The sequence below is a fragment of the Rhinichthys klamathensis genome, unplaced genomic scaffold, assembly GCF_029890125.1.
Source record: "Rhinichthys klamathensis goyatoka isolate OS25496 unplaced genomic scaffold, OSU_Roscu_1.1 h1tg000055l_1, whole genome shotgun sequence".
Taxonomy (NCBI): domain Eukaryota; kingdom Metazoa; phylum Chordata; class Actinopteri; order Cypriniformes; family Leuciscidae; genus Rhinichthys; species Rhinichthys klamathensis.
In genome coordinates, this window is record NW_026606600.1 from 6,822,027 (window position 1) to 6,840,309 (window position 18,283).

The following is an 18,283-nucleotide window of genomic DNA, read 5'->3' on the forward strand; positions in this document are numbered from 1 at the left end:
AATGGTGCTTTTGACCTTTCAATTATGGAAAATATGTCTGTCATGGAGGAACCTGTTGCATTTTTAATATTTGGAGGAGGTCATTCACTTGGCTGAAAATGAATGCTAGTTTTTTTTTTTGTCATTGCAGTGAATGTATCGTATTGTAATATCCTTCTTTAATCAAAGACATTTGAAAAGTGCCCTTGTGACGTCCCTCTTCTCCTGCTGCTGTGAAGAGGGATTGACCTTTAGAGATAAGGCTTTGTCTGGAGAACAAAAGTTTTTTGTTTGGCATTTTTAAAGCATGACTCCATCAGTTTGTCGCTGGTGGATGCTGATGGGCAGCCGAGCGCCTCTGTATATGCTGTGACAGTGTGTGGGCATGTTTGAGTAATACATACAGTAAAAGCATTGAATGACCATGAGGAGAACTCAACAGACAGTTTATTCATCCTTTTCTGAAGGGAATGTGTTAGTATCGCTGATGAACCTGCCGTGCGTGCGTGTGTGTGCGTGCGTGTGCGTGTGTGTGTGTGTGTGTGGTCTGGTTAACCCTACATATCCGAAATCCTTGTCCTTGTGGGGACATTTTTTGGTTTTGGTGGAAAACAGCTTATTAATCATAATAAGTGATTTTTTTTTTTTAAACCACATCATTTAAAATGCAGAAAGTTTTCTGTGATGGGAAGGTTTAGGGTTTGGGGATAGAAAATACAGTTTGTACAGTATAAAAAAAGATTTATCCACCAAGGCACTCTACGTTCTTTGTTGTTATGCATATAGATACTGATTCAAAGAGATAAAACTGCACAAGTGCTAAAGCACAAACAAATTTTCAATTTGAACCCCAAATTTAGGTAAAATACCATACAGGTGGAACTATCTGATCTCGGGTCTTTTGTGATTGGGTCTCTTGTACAAAATTGAGTGAAACACATTCTGCACTATTCCTTGGGGCTGGGCATAGATGAAGCAAAAATCCCTCTGAAAATTTAATTCAGGGCAAAATATGATTATCTGAAGTGGCTTGGCATTAGGTTTGTATGCAAATAATGCATAAATCATTAATATTTAGAAATCTCAGCTGAATATGGCATGCCTTGACATCCGGGATGGAACGAGGGAGAGTCATTTTAAAGTGACACCCTCAATATTATTATACCGCTTTTATAAGACACACAAGCACATACAGTACACTCTTTTGCATGTCAAGTATCTTACATTCATAGTATTGTAGATTAACCCTTTCCCATATAAACACAATGCACATTTTACTTCAATCATCATAACAAAAACTTGAAATTACTTTTCTTTTTAATTTAAAGACTTAATTTTAAGAAATCACACATTCGCATTAATAGAGTTTATTTGTAGTTAATAAAAAAAGCATTGCACATATTAATCATGAAGAGTATCTGAGATTTCGCATCGAGTTCTATCAGACACCTCAGACTATGTGTAGTCTAGTGGATTAGCTTTGTATTGTTCACATTGCTTAATGGCCTTGTTCCATTGTGCAAGGCAGCCATTGTGTAAGTGTATCATATAATCAATACTAGGTCTGTTAGTGGCATATCTTCATCTATACATTGCACATGTCTCGAGCATTGTGTTCTTTGTCTGTCTTTCTTTTGCTCCTATTTGTCTTCCCCTTAATTTAACAGCGCATCATTACAAGCTACGCATGTTATAATAACCACATATCAGACCCGGTTATCTGCTGCACCTTTGCAATTTGTTGTTATGGCCAGAAGACAGTAAGAACATAACCTTCAACATTTTTTAAATGTTTGCTGGTGCGCTATAATAATCTAAACGTGTCACAGGAAAAAGTGCTTTCGTTTATTGTAAAGCACCACTTAGAGCATAGAAAAAGAGGAAGAATGAGAGAAATGAGATTATTAGTGTCCTTTCCATCTGCCGCCATCACTCTCTCCGAGCACTTCGCACACTCTCTGCCCTCACCCCTTTTTGTTTTTGTTGTTGTTTTTATTGTCGTGGTCGTCGTAGCTTGCAGTGTAAACAGTTATCTTGATTCACCCGCCCTGTCTCCATTAGCCGTCATGAAAAATGGCCACATTTAGATTTCTCACAGGAGCAGTTTTGAGCGCACGCTCGTGGTATGGAGCACAGTTACTCGGCCTGTCTAAAGTGTGTGAGATTTCATCTCTAACCCTGCTTAATAGTATGAAGTGTGTGTCTATGCGAGTGTCTGAGGCCCTAGAACACTGCACAGGAGCACAGTTTTCAGATGTTTACCGCTAAGAGCTGTCCAGCCACCACCCACAATCCAGTTTTGCCACACAGACAAGAAATTCCTCAAGTGACAATTACGTAGCAGGCAGAGAAAGAGATGGACAGAAAAAGAGGGAGAGAGGATGTATGTATAGAGAGATCAGACTTGAAGGACTGATGAAAGAGGGGGCTGCTCACCCCAACCATCCTAGTTCATAAGGCCATGACACCCCCTGGTGGAAAAGCAGTGAACCCTGTCCCCATTCACTCCAAACCACTCAGTGAGAATGACAGATGATTGGAGATGGAGAAAGATAGAAAGATACAGAGAGAAATAGTGGCTGGGTGTATAAAGTGAGTCTGGGTCTACTCGCTGTAGAAAGACAGAATAGAGATGTATGCTTAGGAGGATTGGTTTATGTCTTTCCTTTTCTTCTTCTATGCAAATCCCTTTGGGTTTATCAGTTTACAATGTGTCCTTCTTTAATATGTCACAGCAGACTTACAAACTCCGAACAGAAGAAAAAGCCTTTATAAACGATGCAGTTAAAGATGATGTGTGAATGTGGGAATTCCCGGTATTCTTATTCCTTTCATTTTAGCGCCTGTCTGCTAGAGCCTGTGTGTGTGTGTGTGTGTGTGTGTGTGTGTGTGTGTGTGTGTGTGTGTGTGTGTGTGTGTGTGTGTGTGTGTGTGTGTGTGTGTGTGTGTGTGTGTGTGTGTGTGTTAGCATGTATTTTGACCAGCAGACAGGGGTGGGTAGTTAAATGTAAATGGTGTTTAGTCACCAGTGGCCAATTATCACTGTCAAGAGGGTGTAGGATCAGATTCTCTCTTGGGCGAGTCTTGACCCTAGTCTGGTGTGGGTCAGAGAGAGTGCACTACTTCCTGTCTTCCTGTCTGCCTTAAGTTCATCTCTCTCCCTCGCTAACTTCTTCTAACTTTAAATGCCTCTCTATCAGTGGTGGAGGAAGTACTGAATCTCAGTACTTAAGTAAAAGTACAAATAACCAGAGACATATTTACTTTAATAAAAGTAGAAGTACCACAAAGACAACCCTACTTAAGTAAAAAGTAAAAAGTACCTGATTTTAAATGTACTTCAAGTATTAAAAGTAAAAGTACTTGCATAACAATTTATTCTCTTAATGTCTATACAGTATTCTAATGATTAATAAAACAGTTAATTCTAATGATTAATAAAACAGTTAATTCTAACTCATTCAACCTAATACTCATATAATGATGTTCAATATGATGGAAAAGCAGTTATATTTTAAGTTTTTGTCACCATTTCTGAACAAGCTTGCAATTAGGCAATATACACATCAAGCTTACTATATACCCTTACTATATACGGTATATATATATATATATATATATATATATATATATATATATATATATATATATATATATATATATAAACACACATATTATGTTAAAACGTTGTATATGACGGCGTTTGGCTGTAAACGCGATTCATTTATGGCGTAATTCTGAACCTCTTGGCTTGCCATACTAATCCTAACCAAACGTATAATACACACGCACCCCACATCACTACTAAACCTACCAATGCGTTTCCTATGCATGTAAAAAACTAATTTTCGCGTATAAATTGCACGATAAACACACTGCGTGCTATAGAGACGCATTTAGTGTGACCGGGTTGATATATCTATGGCAACCAAACTTCACTGGTGAGACAGAAACGTGCGATGAACGGACGGCCAGGAAGACGTTTTGGCAGGGGAAAACTGATCAGAAAATTTAACGAAAATGTAACAGAACGTTGTAGAAATGTAGTGGAGTAGAAAGTATAATAATTGCTACAAAATGTAACGAAGTAAAAGTAAAAAGTATGCACTATTGATTCTACTTAAATAAAGTACAGATACGTGAAAAATGTACTTAAGTAAAGTAACGAAGTATTTGTACTTCGTTACATTCCACCACTGCTCTCTATCTCACACTCTTTCTCTTGTTTTCAGTCCGTCTCTTTTCAGTGAGTGTGGTAATAAAGCACTCATGTGAGTGTGTGTTGTTCTCTGACCAGGTTCTATTATAATAATTATAAACATATGGTGCCTGCAATGTGCACAGTGAACTAACAGATGTAAAGAAACAGACGCGACTTGTGACTTTTTTCCTTCATACCGAGGAACACGATGACACGTTCCTCACATGCTTGCACAAACATCTCACGTCCACGCAAGTAACGCTTAGTTTGGAACAGACCTTTCTTGCTCATTGTAACATTCCTTTGCTCTTAATTCCCAGAAGATTTTCATCACATTATATATCAAATACCATATACTGTAGCAGTGGTTGTCAATGGGTTCTGCTTCAGGACTTTCTATTGGACAAGTGACAACCAAAATTGTTTATTTATTTAGAAAAATAAACTAAATATTTAAAGTTTAAAAAATATTTAAAATGTTTAAATATTTATTTACAATGATTATTGTAAACATATATTGTAAAATATTTAATTATATCATAGATCATTATGAGATCATTATAGATCTATTTATAATTGTGTATGATTTAATTATAAAAAAAATCATAAACAATAAAAATAAATTGTATAAATATATATGTATCTACTGTCCATGACACACCAGTTGAGAACCACTGCCATTCTTGATAATAATAATATATATAAAATATATATATATATATATATTATCAATAATGGCAGTGGTTATCTACTGTCCATGACACACCAGTTGAGAACCACTGCCATTATTGATAATGATAATATATATATATATATATATATATATATATATATATATATATTACCCCCAACCCAATCGGAACAGACTTGTGACCCACCAATAGAGAACCCCTGCCATACACTGCGGTTTAAATGCGTGAAATATATTTTTTTTTGAAAAACAATTTACTCCACACACAAACGCACTACTGCATTCCACCTCAATGACATGCTCATTTACCACATAGCAATTACTACTAAGTAATTATTGCGGCCTCCTAATTTACGGACAACTAGAACTATTACAGACGCCTAGCGAGAACGAGAGGGAATATAACACAGAACAGACAAAACATCTCTTGATTTCCTTTTTTTCGCTTGCTGTTTGCCCCTGATTTTCATCTCCCTTTTGGTAAAAAGAGATCTCCACATTCAAAAAGCGGCGCAGGGATGAAACTTGGTAATTGCCAGTAATGCCGTCCTCATCAGGTGGCTAATTAACAGTAATATGGCTTGTGTTAGTCTGCTAGCATCCACGCAGCCCCTGCATTCAGGCGACCGCGGAGAGGCGGGAGAACCCGCCACACTCTGATGATGCGTTCGGCCCGAGGGTCAGCCGGTCCGTGTTTTATATACACATAATCCCTCCCCCGGGAACGCAGAGGTCCTCCGTAATCTTTATCTCCTCGCCGTCAGAACCAGAGAACCTGCGATGAACCAGGATGGTACTACATTTACGACTGATTTGTAAAAGACTCCGAGACGAATCCTTCATCTCTGACAGATGACGTTTAACCTGTCTCCAGTAGTTTAAATGCTGTCAGCCTCCGAGCGCACTGTTGTGATACATTTAAGAGCTGTCAAACAGTCTTATTACAGAGTAAAGGTAGACTCTTGACATGACACATCAGACTGTGTCTCTGAGCCTTGTCCCACGCCTCTCCATCTCAGAGCACACTGCCGGAGGGGAGCGCTCTCACAATGAAAGACTGCTCGCTCTCGTTCGCTCTCTCCTTGGAAGTCTCTGAGGTGACAGACAGTGTTGGTGCATCTCCACTCTTCCCATTGTGCGGTGTGTGATGAAGGCTCGTCGGGTAAAGGCGAGGTGTTATTTCACATGTTCAATATTACCATTTTAACTTCAACCTAGGTGAATTAGCACCTTGTCACTCAGCAACGCAAATTCTGGTTTCAAAGAGCAATTAATTGTAAAAGCTGTTGTCAAGCCCACTGGATGGTACCTGTTGCTCTCCACCAGCAGCTGTGCAATCTCTAAAAATATTTTTCCCTTTGCTAATTTACTCTGATATCAACTTTGGCGGCGCTGAAAGCTTTTGAAAGGCCTAGTAATTTCGCTCTCTTTCAGTCCTGTCTCATACCTTGCTGACGTACGGTACAGTAGGCTTCGTCGTTTCCCGCGGAGAGAAAAAGAGCAAGTGGTCGCTGAATAAAAGGATCGGGTTCCAGTATGACAACAAAGGCAGAGAAATATTCAATGCTAATGACAGCAAAACAATTATGCTATTCATAATATTAGACGAAAAGAAAGATCTTGTTAGAGGAAACCTTGGGAGAGGAAAATATGAAGTGTTCTCACTGGCGCAGTAATCACGGCATGCTTCCATTATTTTTATTCCCCCGTAGCCCACTATAGTTTGCATTTAATGACAGAAACCCTTAAGCTAATACTTAATAGATTTGCTCCTAGACCTGATGTGTTTTTTTTTTTTCCTCCTCATATATTTGATCTTATGTCTTTGTTTTTGTTTTGTTTAGTTTCTCAGACTTTGTTCAATTCGAGGTATTCCTCATAGCTGTGCTGCTTGCGTTCCCCAGGTGCCCTTAGATGTGACGATCTGCTCTCAGAGGGATTGTACCGGCAGAACAACACTTCCTCCCTGTGTAGGGGCGCACCTCACACACACACAGTATAATGATCATGCTTATACACACAGCGAATGACATACACTCCAAACGTAATGAGAGAATATGCCCCGACTCCGGCTGGCAGGCGCAGGAGTTAAAAAAAGAAAAAAAGCACAAGTATGTCAACTTTTATTTGCTCCTTTATTCCACATCAATGGCAAACAATGCGCTAAAGTTAATAAAACAAATACAGAAAACACAGTCTGGCTGAGGCAGAGGCAACAGGGGTGTGTTTTGAGAGGTCGTGTAGCAATTACAGACGAATCTGTCGGAATCGGCGTACTTCCATGTTCAAGCTGCTGCGCGAAAGAAGAGCCGGTCCAATAAGCCACATTTGATTTAGACTTCAAATAAACAGGGTGGAAGCAAAGTTCCTGCAAATAGAAAGAGTGGAGGAGCGACATAAAAGAAAAGCATTGCATGAGAAATAAGCCCACATTATACCATTAGCTGTTAAAAAATGCACTTAATTCCTCTGTAGAGATGGAAATAAATCGCACGAGCTCGAGCATTGTTCCATGCAAATCCCATCGAATGGATTTAAGATGGCGTATTGTTTATTAGGGAAATATGGGGGGAGGTAGGAGAGCTGCTGTTCTAATTGCAGTAATTTAATCAGGATTAGAAAGGTTACCTGGATAAGGCAGGAGCGCAAGGACACCGCTGCATGAGGAAAGTAGAAATGCCTATTTTGTGGTGTTGATATTGTCTTTTACGTTAGCGAATTTACGCCGGAGTTTGCGCTGGCACTCTTCTGTGGATAAATAAACAGAATGTTCTATTGTTTCCCTTCCTCCCCCCTCGTCTTTCTCTCTCTCTCTCTGTGTGTGTGTTACTCTCTCTCTCCCAAGCCTTGCTAAATAGGAAGCAAAGAGAATCCATTTTAATCAGATTAATAACTTGGTTGATCACATATAACCTAATTTTCATTCAGTGCTGCCCTTGTCCGCTGAGTCATATACGGAATGACCTTTGTGTCGCAACAGCGGCCATAAAGCACAGTAAGTGCCATTGTGCTATCAAAAAAGTTGAAGTGCTTTACATCACCACAAAAATTTCATGTGTCATTTTTTCTACAAATGCGATGCCCCTTCCACAAAAGGCCACCTTCCAATTGAGGGCCATTAGGTCGGGACTCGAGTTTCCTAGGGCCTGGGAGATGGGAACAACTTTCCTCCTGCATTCACAGTAATATGAATCGTCCTTTTAAAACAGATATGGTTACATATTAGTTTTGAAAGGTACAGTAACTGCCTCAGCTTTAGCTGTCTGCAACAGTAGGCCTTTTGTGTCCGCAAGAACTCAATAAGTGGCCTGTGATCCCATTTTAGCTCTCTCTCGCACACTATAACACACTGCCTGTGCGGAGAATATTGCGATTCGAGGCTGAATGATGGCTGATGACAGTTACGAGGCAAAGTCTGAAATCAAGCTCACCTTTTGCCTGCTTCTGTTTGTTCTCGAGTGGTGTTTCTGTTACTTTCAGAAGTTATTTTCTATTCCTTCATCAAGATAAATCTCAGCCTTGATTTACTGGTATGATTAGCAGTTTCAAAGGAAATCTGCTGAGATTTAATTATACAGAGAAAGAAAAAAATGGAGAGAGAGAGAGCGAGAAAGTCACGGACACACACACACACACACACACACATGCATAGGCTTTCAGTCAGTCGCACAGCTCCACGCACACAAACAGGAAATATGAATGAAATATTTATGAAGTGGGCTAACGACTGCATGCACCCATATGTTTCAGCCTAACAGCAGTTTACAGGCAGTTCTAATGTGATGAGTTTCCACTGAAGCAAAGAACACTGATTTACAAATTATATAGAACACAAAGAGGAAAGACAATGATAATAATTATTCATATTAATGCATTTTATTAAACATTTTGCTCCAGCAGTTTTGAAAACAATTCTTGCATTTATCCGTGATAACCGCCATTATTCTTTCCTTTGATTAGTGAATGAAATTCCCTGCATTTATGTAACAAGTTCTTTGTTTCTTTGCACTTCCTTTTGAAAAACTTGTTTTGTTGTTTAATTATCAGTTCTGGAGTCGCACACTACTAGAGGATGAATTCTCGGCATGATTCATTGGGCAGCAATTCTTGTAAAATCAGGCCTAGCGTGCCTGGTTCCAGAACATGTAAGAACTTTATGGGTTATAGGTTTTATGAAAGCCAGCATGCAAAAAAGGAGGAGGAGGAGGAGGAGGGGTGGATTAATCTGAGGATTAACACCATACTTTAAGATAAATCTTTTTTTAATATGAAACCTCATCCCCACTTATTGCGGCCAATCATTCTTTTTGTGCACTTTAGATTACATATTGTGTATTTCTTCTGCACTAAGTTCAAGAACACAGCTTTTTTTTTGTTTGACAATCTCCACTCCACAAATGCATTCTTCATGCTGTAAAACTCAGAACAATGGATGAGCACATAGCTGTGCACATTAATGCTTCTGTAAATGAAAAGACAGAGAGAGAGAACAGATAAGTGGAGCTTGGCTGCCCCCTCCCATCCATGTCATCCCTCTATCTATGTATCCTTCCTCCCCCCATGGTAAAAAAAAAGGGATAAAAAACAAAACAATAAAAAGCTAACCAAATCTCTGCTCCTCATCGTTAAATCCTCGCTGATCAGAATGCGCCAGACCCAAACCGACAAACATCATAGTCTGTCTCCAGTCCCTAATTGACTGCACAAGGATTGGTCACACTTTTTAAGTAGCGTTTCGTAATGGATTTCCATGTTGGTTGCGCTTTTAACTGGCGCTGCAAATGGAAGGCAAAATGTCTCTTTATTATCAAAAACAACAGTCCTTTTTCTCTCCTCCCTCTCCTTTTTTGTGGAAAAGATTATATTTGTATTTTCCTCCATGTTTGTATTTTTTTATTTTTCTATTTTTTGCAAGGTCAACCCCGGCTGACAGTTGACAAACGATCTCAAGATGGCCACATCATCTGTCCTGTAATTTTTTGGGGGAGAAAATGATAAGATGAATGCCATGTATCATGTTTTTTTTTTTTTTTTTTTCTCTTTCCCTCACTCGATTTTACACTCAGATGTCTTATCGGCTTACGAAAAGAACTGGTAAGCAGGTGAAACAGCGATTTTGTTCATGCTTGAATGTTGTCGCCGCTCTCGCACAGGCCCGAGACCAGTTCAAATCTCTCCGATCTGGACTTATCCTGTTTCTGCATCTTGGCACGGTGCAGGGATTCAGTATTATAGACAAGCTGGTCATCAGATGGGAGTTGGGTTTATTTCTGTGTCTCTTTCCTGTCCCCCCCCCCCACCCCTCCCCCCTCCTCCGTTCTCCCTCCCCTCTCCCTGGCGTCTCATCCAAGTTATGTCTCATTTTTTTCTACTGGACAGCTCCGACAGAATGCCCGAGAACTCGATGTCCTTGAGAACAGAACAACTTTTCAGTCTAATACTTTGATTGATTCCCCCCTCCCCCCCCCCCCTGTTGTTGTTGTTCTCCTGCTTTTCTCTGACCGTCTTCTTCATTTTTCTCTTCCTAAGATCATTATTCGTATTTATGCCAAATCGTTAGGGAAGGGGGGTGGGGGTGAGATGCTTCAACTTCAACAATGACGGCCACTTTGACAAAACACAGAGTATGTTTTTAATTACCTGGATTTTTTAATGTTGTTGTCATCTCACAGAATATACTGCTCTTGTTCTGATGTTCCTATTAAGTTCTCATTTGAATGCCTGCTCTCTGCAGGAAGTCCAACGCCCCTCCCCTCCCCACCCCACATCACTTCCAGCAGCCCTCCAGTGTTCACCATTTCTAGTTTTTCATTATGCCTAATTGCATTAAGAGACATATCATAGAGGAGCGAGAGAGAGGTAGAGACGAGGTGTCATCGCTTTCTAAAACACAATTAGGTAACACCTCATCAGGGGCTCTGCCTGCCTGCGGTTGACAGGTGCGTGAATGTTAGCGGCGGCGGCGTTGGTGGTGTGCGGTCACTGTGCGTGCTTGACAACTGCTCTTCAAACGCATGACAGGTGCTTTTCTGAGAGCCCGATCGGCGGCACGATCGATACTCGATGAGGTTTTAGAAGGGGGTCTTTAACGCTAATGAAGCTGTTTCATGTGTGCCTTCTCTCTCTGTTTACTTCAACTTCTTCATCTGACAAAATGAAACGGATGCTCGTTAATTTGTGAAACAACATTCAGCAACTTTTATCAAAACCGGGAGAACAGCTGAGATGCTGGGAAGCAGTGGTGCAGAAGTTTTGGTGGGTTTTAGTTTTTTTCCACCTTGTTCTTTTCATTTCTTTTTGTAGAAGAAAAAGAAATGTACTGCAGAAGCACAGATTGTCATTGTGAATGTGTTTTTAGTTAATCTAAAACATGACGATGATGATGACCCGAGTGATGATGATGATGATTAATGAGAGTGATGGCAATGATTACACACATACAGGAAGAGTGTTCAGCCATCTGCCTGATTAAAAACTCACATTTATCATAGCATCCTCTCACACGGCCTGGGCAGAAACAGATGAAGCCAATAGAAAGAAGTAAAGAAAAATAAATAAATGTGCAACATGATCATGTTTGAATTGACACCTTAAGAAGAATTATGTGCGGGGTTCATTATAAAGGTATCCAGCCTTATGCGGCATATTTGCTCTGTGTTTTGCTCTGAATGCACTATTGGATATTGCACCTTAGAGCTGACATGCGGAGACAAAGCCTAGAGAAGAAAAGTAATGATCACATATAAATATCAATATGAAAGTAAGAGTCAGTGCTAAAGAAGACGTATAGCTATTGATGTTTGAATAACGGTAGTGTCAGGCAATGAAGAAGAGAGAGGTGGTAAATAAGCAGCGAAAATATAATGCATTCGTTTTTCAGAAGGACAAAAAAAAAGAGACAGAAACGGTTAATCGAAAACACTCCAGAGGCATAAGAATCAAGCTGAGGCCGAGATAAAAACATAACCGCTTTCTATGCCTTGTGAACAAAACCATAAATAAATATATAATCAGTTAGTATTATGCAGGTTTGCTCTGAGAGGCATTATCTGTCTGGCGTTGCCTTCTCAAGTAAAAGAACATTTGACAGTTCAAGTCCCTGATGAAAAAAAGGAGAGAGAAAGTTATGACTTCAAAAGTGTTTACTCACCATGTTTTTTAATTTGTCTGGGCATATGCAGTTTATTTGCATTTCAAATACGCATATTTGAAGCAGGTGGTTTAAATGCCAAGATGCGAATTGATGACAATCACCTCTACCATAAGCGTCAAGGGAGCTGTACTCGTGGCTGACATTAAAACTAAACGAACAGCAGCTAAACAAACACATCGAAATAGAACTCTGTTACCAGCAGCCGCCCCGTGCGCACGAAGCCTCCCCCCGCTCGCATCCTCTCCACCCGCACTTGTATTTTAATATTCATGTACATTTAAATATCAGCAGCGTATATAGTGGTTTGCTTGAGCGGAATCAAACCAAGGAGAGAGAGAGAGAGAGAGAGAGAGAGAGAGAGAGAGAGAGGGGGGGGGGGAGAGAGAGAGAGAGAGAGAGAGAGAGAGGGGGGGGGGGGGGGGGGGGGGGGGGGGGGGGGAGTGAGAGAGAGAGAGAGTGAGAGAGAGCGTAAATACCTCACATTTGGGTGCACATAAATCTATTCATCCGTGTACGGCGTCAAATGCCACCCCCCTCTCCTCCCCCCTTATTGGCCGTCAGTTCCATCGCTTCCATATTCATTTTTGTAATTTACAGCAAATCCAATAGCTGTCAATCACAAATTAAAAACTCCAAATTTACAACGGGGAGGAAACAGCTGCTTCTACATTTACAGCAAGACCACTCTAAAATATTAAAGACATGTCACCCAGCTCTGTGCAGCCCTACATCTGCGGCCATCTGTTTTCTATTAAAACATTACACCAAAAAACGCTGCTATTTCCATGCTTTTAGATCAGCACAGGAAAGCGAGACTGACAGTGTAAAACCTCCTGACGTGCTTAGCTTTTATCAACAGCCCTTTCAAAAGTGTCAGAATAAAAGGCTTTGAGTGGCACCCAATGTATTTGCACAAGTCACAGACGGAGCGGAGGTCACATTTTAAGGGCCTAGCTGACGGCGAACAATGCCGGGATATCTTAAACAAGCCGATCTGCTGCTTTTCTTGTCGTTTTCTCACTTGCTTGGCCCTTCCTCCTGTGAAGCAAAGAGCAGGTGTTGAAAAGAAATACGTTAAACCGAGCGATTCGATGACATTTGAGGCATTGCCGTTTGCGGCGAGAGAGCGAAAAGGAGAGCTTTTGAAAAGCAACGTTGAAATATTCTGTTGCGGCGGAGTGGAGAAGAATTACGGTCAGTGTCAAAGGTAAACAATTACAACATTCTGAGTCACTTTTTGGAGTCGGGGCAAAAGAAGATCATTGCTCCCTCTCTAATAGGTAATTTCCTTTGTCTTCAGAGCTGTATTTCACGTTTCCTTCCATGGGGTGGTCCCCTAAAAAAAAAGAGAGAGAGAGAGAGAGAGAATGAAAGAAAGAAAAGTAACGTGTGTTTGGCGCATGCATCAGAATTTCAGATGAGACGTTTTGTTCGCCATCTAGAACTGCCAACACAGAACAGTTTGTTGCTGGTATGTGGAAAGAAAGCCTGTTTGGCAGACAAAAAAGGGAAACTTTTCCATAAACTTCAGTAGTGCATGCAGAATGTTATTGTCTGAAGGAATAACATGAAAGGACATTTAATTTCAGATCGGATTCACAATGATATCTGCCGTTCAAGTTGTTAGTATATCCGTGTTCTCCCTACGACAGAGATTCTGTGATTAACAAGCTTGCTGTTTTTTTCTCTCACCCACCATTTAAAGGAAAAAACCCAGAGCTCCCGCTGTTCCGAGCGACATCTCTCCCCTCGCCGTCGTCTCTTCCTTCCTCTCCTCCTCTTGTCTATGGCAGGAGTCACAGGTGTGTGACAATAATTACACATACACTCAGAAAAATAATGTCATTTCTCTCCATTTAATAAGTTAGCAGTAAAATGCAGAGGGGGAGCGCACAGGGAGAGCAGGCTTAAATCTTATCTGATACCCGGGCCCCTAACTCAATCATATGGCTCTTAAGAACAGGACACGGGCAGCTGGGGCTCACTAATATGCATGCAATATGTGTGTAAAACGATACGCTTTAATTTTGAGCCCACTTTAAGAAGCAACAAAATCTGTTTATACGTGAGACATTTAAAAAGACGGAGGAAAAAAATAAAGCTATTTAACTCCCTCGTTCCCGCCAAGCTGTGACATCTGTTTAGTCTTTTCTTCATCCCTCTGCTCCGAACGCTCAATCCCAGGAAGACGGAGTTTTTAAAAACCCACTTTTCCTGCCTGCTGTTTATGCTAAAACTCAGCGCTTTGAATCTGCGGAAACACAAGTTAAGAAAATGATGATTGCACATGTTTATCTCTTTTCCTCTTTTTAGATGAACTTTGCTACTTTCGGATTTCTGTTTTTACTCGCAGGCCATCAGAAAGACTGTCGGCATACTGTAATTGTGAATTAAGGACGATAAATATAACAATACCTTAGGTTTTAATAATAATTCGAATTGAATGAGAAAAGGGAAGTCCACACCACCACTATATCAATAATATTGTAGAATAAATTTCAGAATCATTATTTCCACCCGATGAATGATAAAAACATTGACGGCCAATAAGAATCCACCTGACTTTAAAGAGCTCAAGCTTCTATAGTTATCATTATAGTTTTTCATTCTTGGTGTGAACAGGCTTTTTTGCTTGATTTTTCCAGCAGATGTGTCCAATATGATTTTTTTTTGAAAGATTTTGCATGCTTTGTTTTTAGCAAGACTTTTCAGTAAATAAACAGCGGATTCCTGTCTTTATTCGAAGCAGTGATGTCTAATGTTCAAGAGTCACGGGGCTGGTAACGGGTTGGTATTGTCTATTAGATTAACTATTATTCTAACCTAAAAGAAAAGTACAGAATCTAGTTTTAAAAACATCAAATATCAGTTTTACATTGGCCCAGTTTATTTTTACCTTGTGAGGTTTTGACCTTCTCTACTTAATTAAAATCAAACAACAATGTCATATATCAAATCCAACTGCAGTGTATGCTTATATAAAAATAACTTTATTTTGAGTGAGTGTGGATGTTATAATTATAGTTATTATTCTTGGTGTGAATGGGCCTTTGTGCTTTTTTCCAGATGATGTGTCCGATATGATATTTTCTCCCATATACAATTTGAATTGATTTAACACACTTCGTATTTAGCATGACTTTTCAGCGAATAAACAGCGGTTTCCTCCCTTTATTCGAAGCAGCGCTGTCTAATGTACAAGTCAAGAGGCTGGTAATTGGTTGGATGAGGCTGTTGGTGTGTATGCGTATATATATATATATATATATGTCCCCACTGGGCTCTCCCAGAAAGCAGGAAGTGTGAGGGAGAAGTGGGGCCTTTGGGGGTGAGGAATACAGGGGGAGGAGGAGGAGAAGAAGAGAGAGAGAGGAAGAGGGTTAAACATCAAAAAGCCTCTGACACATGCTGCCGCTGGCCCTGACCACTCCACAGATGCTTTTGTTCATTGCCTCTCTCTCTCTGTCTCTCTCAGTTCCCCCTCACTCTCATTCATTCCCTGTGTCTTTGGTGATACGCGCCGAGTACAGATATCAAAGTCGCACTGTCTGTTAAGACTTCAAACTGGGGGCCCCGTCCGTCAACCCCAATCATATCTGTGCCCCGCTCGCAGACTGGAGTGGAATATTTGATCTGTCCTCTTCAGGAGGATCAACAATCAGACGTGAGGGGGTGGGTTGTTAAGACTCGGACGTTTGGGGAGGGGGGTGAAAACGGCCCACTTCACTGCACTTCAGTCGGACTACAAAGAGTTGAGCCATAGCCGCTAAAGGGATAAAGAGATCTTTGCTCTTCAGGATCTTGCGCCGTTGCGTTTTACCAGCGTTTGACATCTGCTGTGAGACCGGCGCTCAGGAGATACAGGCCGTTACTACGTGCCATTTACAGAGTTCTTTTTGTAGTTGTTTTGGTTTGCTTGTACTTTAAGAATCCGCAGTGCAGCTTATAATGGCATCTGATGGCATTATCTCAGGCCTGTCCATCTGTCCATCCAGTTATGACTATTAATAATCCCAGACATGTGTCACATAGTATACTTAGTTCTTAAATCCCTTGTCTGTTAGATCAGACTGCATAATTACCTATCCCATTAGAGTGGGAGACTCTAGCCCCTGCATACTCGCACTGACCCGGCCCAGGCAGGAACAGCTGGAGCAACTATAAAAGAAATAGTTCACTTAAATATGACATTTGTGTCATCATTTATGTCCTTCTTAACCTGTTTGACTTTCTTTCTTCTGTGTAACACAAAAGAAGATTTTTTTTTTAATCGTACAGCTGCTTTTGTCCATGCAACAAAAGTCATTGGATGTACAATAAAACACTGAGACATCATCAGCTTCAGAAGAAAGAATGTCATACAAGAGTAAATAATGACAGAATTTTCATTTTTGAGTCCTTTGAAAATAGTCTGTGTGTATTTCAAAGAGACTCTCAATGAAACTTGACATGTCTCAGATTATATGACGAAATCCTTCGACATGTGCCATTATCCTTGAGAGCAATGCCAGCCTGTGATTGGCTCTCTGTCCATCAGCAAAGATGTTCCAGCTTCCTGCACGTGCGGAGGGGTTCAGTTCCTGCCCTTCCGTGCAGCGCTGCAGAGGGCACAGAGTGTGTACTAGGGACCAGCCCATCCACACTAACTCTTTTTCCATTCCTAATCACCCCATTTAAAGCCAGAGGTCAGAGGCCCGTCTGACTCACACATACGCACCTGCTGTAATCAGCCCAATATCCCTTAAGAGTGCCTGTCTTTACCCACCTGTTTGTGCGTATGTGTGTTTTTAGACTGGCGATCCCGTATTAGCCTGTGTGTGGAATGGCCTCTTGGTATCAGTAATTGGTGTTGTTCTCTGTAGGTTTGATAATTCTCACACCCTCAACACCAGCTTCACATACTACAGATGAATGACATGTGAAACAAAAAAAAGCATGCTGGCCTTTGGTGTTCCATGACTATTTTTAGAGGTTAAAATCTCATTTGTTCTTGGGATAACTATAAAATAGGTTAGATAAACTATTGTCTAATAGATCAACTATACCCTAACATAGCATGATAAGAACATTATCTAGTTTTAAAAACTCAAAAGTCAGTTTATTTTTGCCGTGTGAGGTTTTGACCTTCTCTACTTAATACAGCAATTAAATCATACAAATATCTGTCATATGTTGGCATATTATTTAGCATTTATATTCAAACCATTGTGGTAAAAAAAAATTGTAAATGATTTTACTGACTAGACTAAAAACACCATGTAACAATTTTGTCTTATTTTTGGTTAACTCTGTTAAATCTATGGCATAGTTTTGCTGTTGATTTATATTTTAATGTAATTTAGTTTTTGTTTATTCAATATTTTTCCTAGAAAATTTGTAAACAAAAATTATTTTAAAAGGTTTAATAGGATTTTTAATTGGTAATCGTTTTTTAATGCAAACCTCATATTAAATGAACAGAAAATAAAACCGCTCATATTATAATTAATTTGACCTCCTAAAAGTTGAACACCAACATTTTCTAAAAGTAAAGCACCTCCTTTAAATGACCTTTATAATATTGTTCCATCACTGTGTAAAGTTGATCTGATAATCTTTCCAACTTGGGAAGGCAGTGGACGACAGTAAGATTATACAGTATGATTCCTATCACAAGTCCAATCTGTGTACTGAAAACACAGTCTCTGGTGAGCATCTATTTACTGTATATATTTCACTATATGGGCTTTGATCATGCACAGTGGGCACCTAATTAACAGTGGGATGTAGACACACGCAAACACCATCCCAGAAGGAGAGAGAGATAGAGAGGTGGACACATAGAAGAGAGAATGAGAGGAAAGGTGCAGGTCATATCGTACTTTTTGGCTGCAATATATAGAGCGCAAAAAAAGGAAAAAAGCAGGACCAGTTATCTTCCGATTTCTCCCCAAGCCCTGTGACGCGGCTAAGTGAGCCTCAACTGACCAGAAATGATTTGCCTCTGTCTGTTAAACACGTAATGGAGTCATTTAACTAGTCAAATTAGAAGCTGCAGAGATGCCGCATGCTTCATTACTGGGTTCCAATGGGCACCATTTTACATTTACGTCAGGAATGATTTCAGGGCAAATTAATGTTTTTATTGTCTTACACAAATACACCCCCCCAAGTCATAAAAGAGCAGCTCCCCCTACAGGTCACTCAACATAACTGTGTGGAACGTGCAGAAGACAGTGTGAACTACTAGATAACTTCTCGGGTGCATTTGATATTCTTT

General features: G+C 40.2%; 1 protein-coding gene across 8 annotated transcripts in view; it reads left to right on the forward strand.

Annotated features, from left to right (window-relative positions):
* The window catches only part of znf536 (zinc finger protein 536), a 193,308-nt gene that overhangs the window by 142,017 nt on the left and 33,008 nt on the right, over positions 1 to 18,283 (forward strand). Inside the window, exon 7 of one of the 8 annotated variants that reach the window (XM_056248493.1) lies at positions 13,730 to 13,826. The exons of the other annotated variants lie outside the window; for them this stretch is intronic. Coding sequence (XP_056104468.1) covers positions 13,730 to 13,826 — 97 coding nt within the window. The remainder of the gene's footprint in view (positions 1 to 13,729; positions 13,827 to 18,283) is intronic. 8 annotated transcript variants of the gene reach the window in all.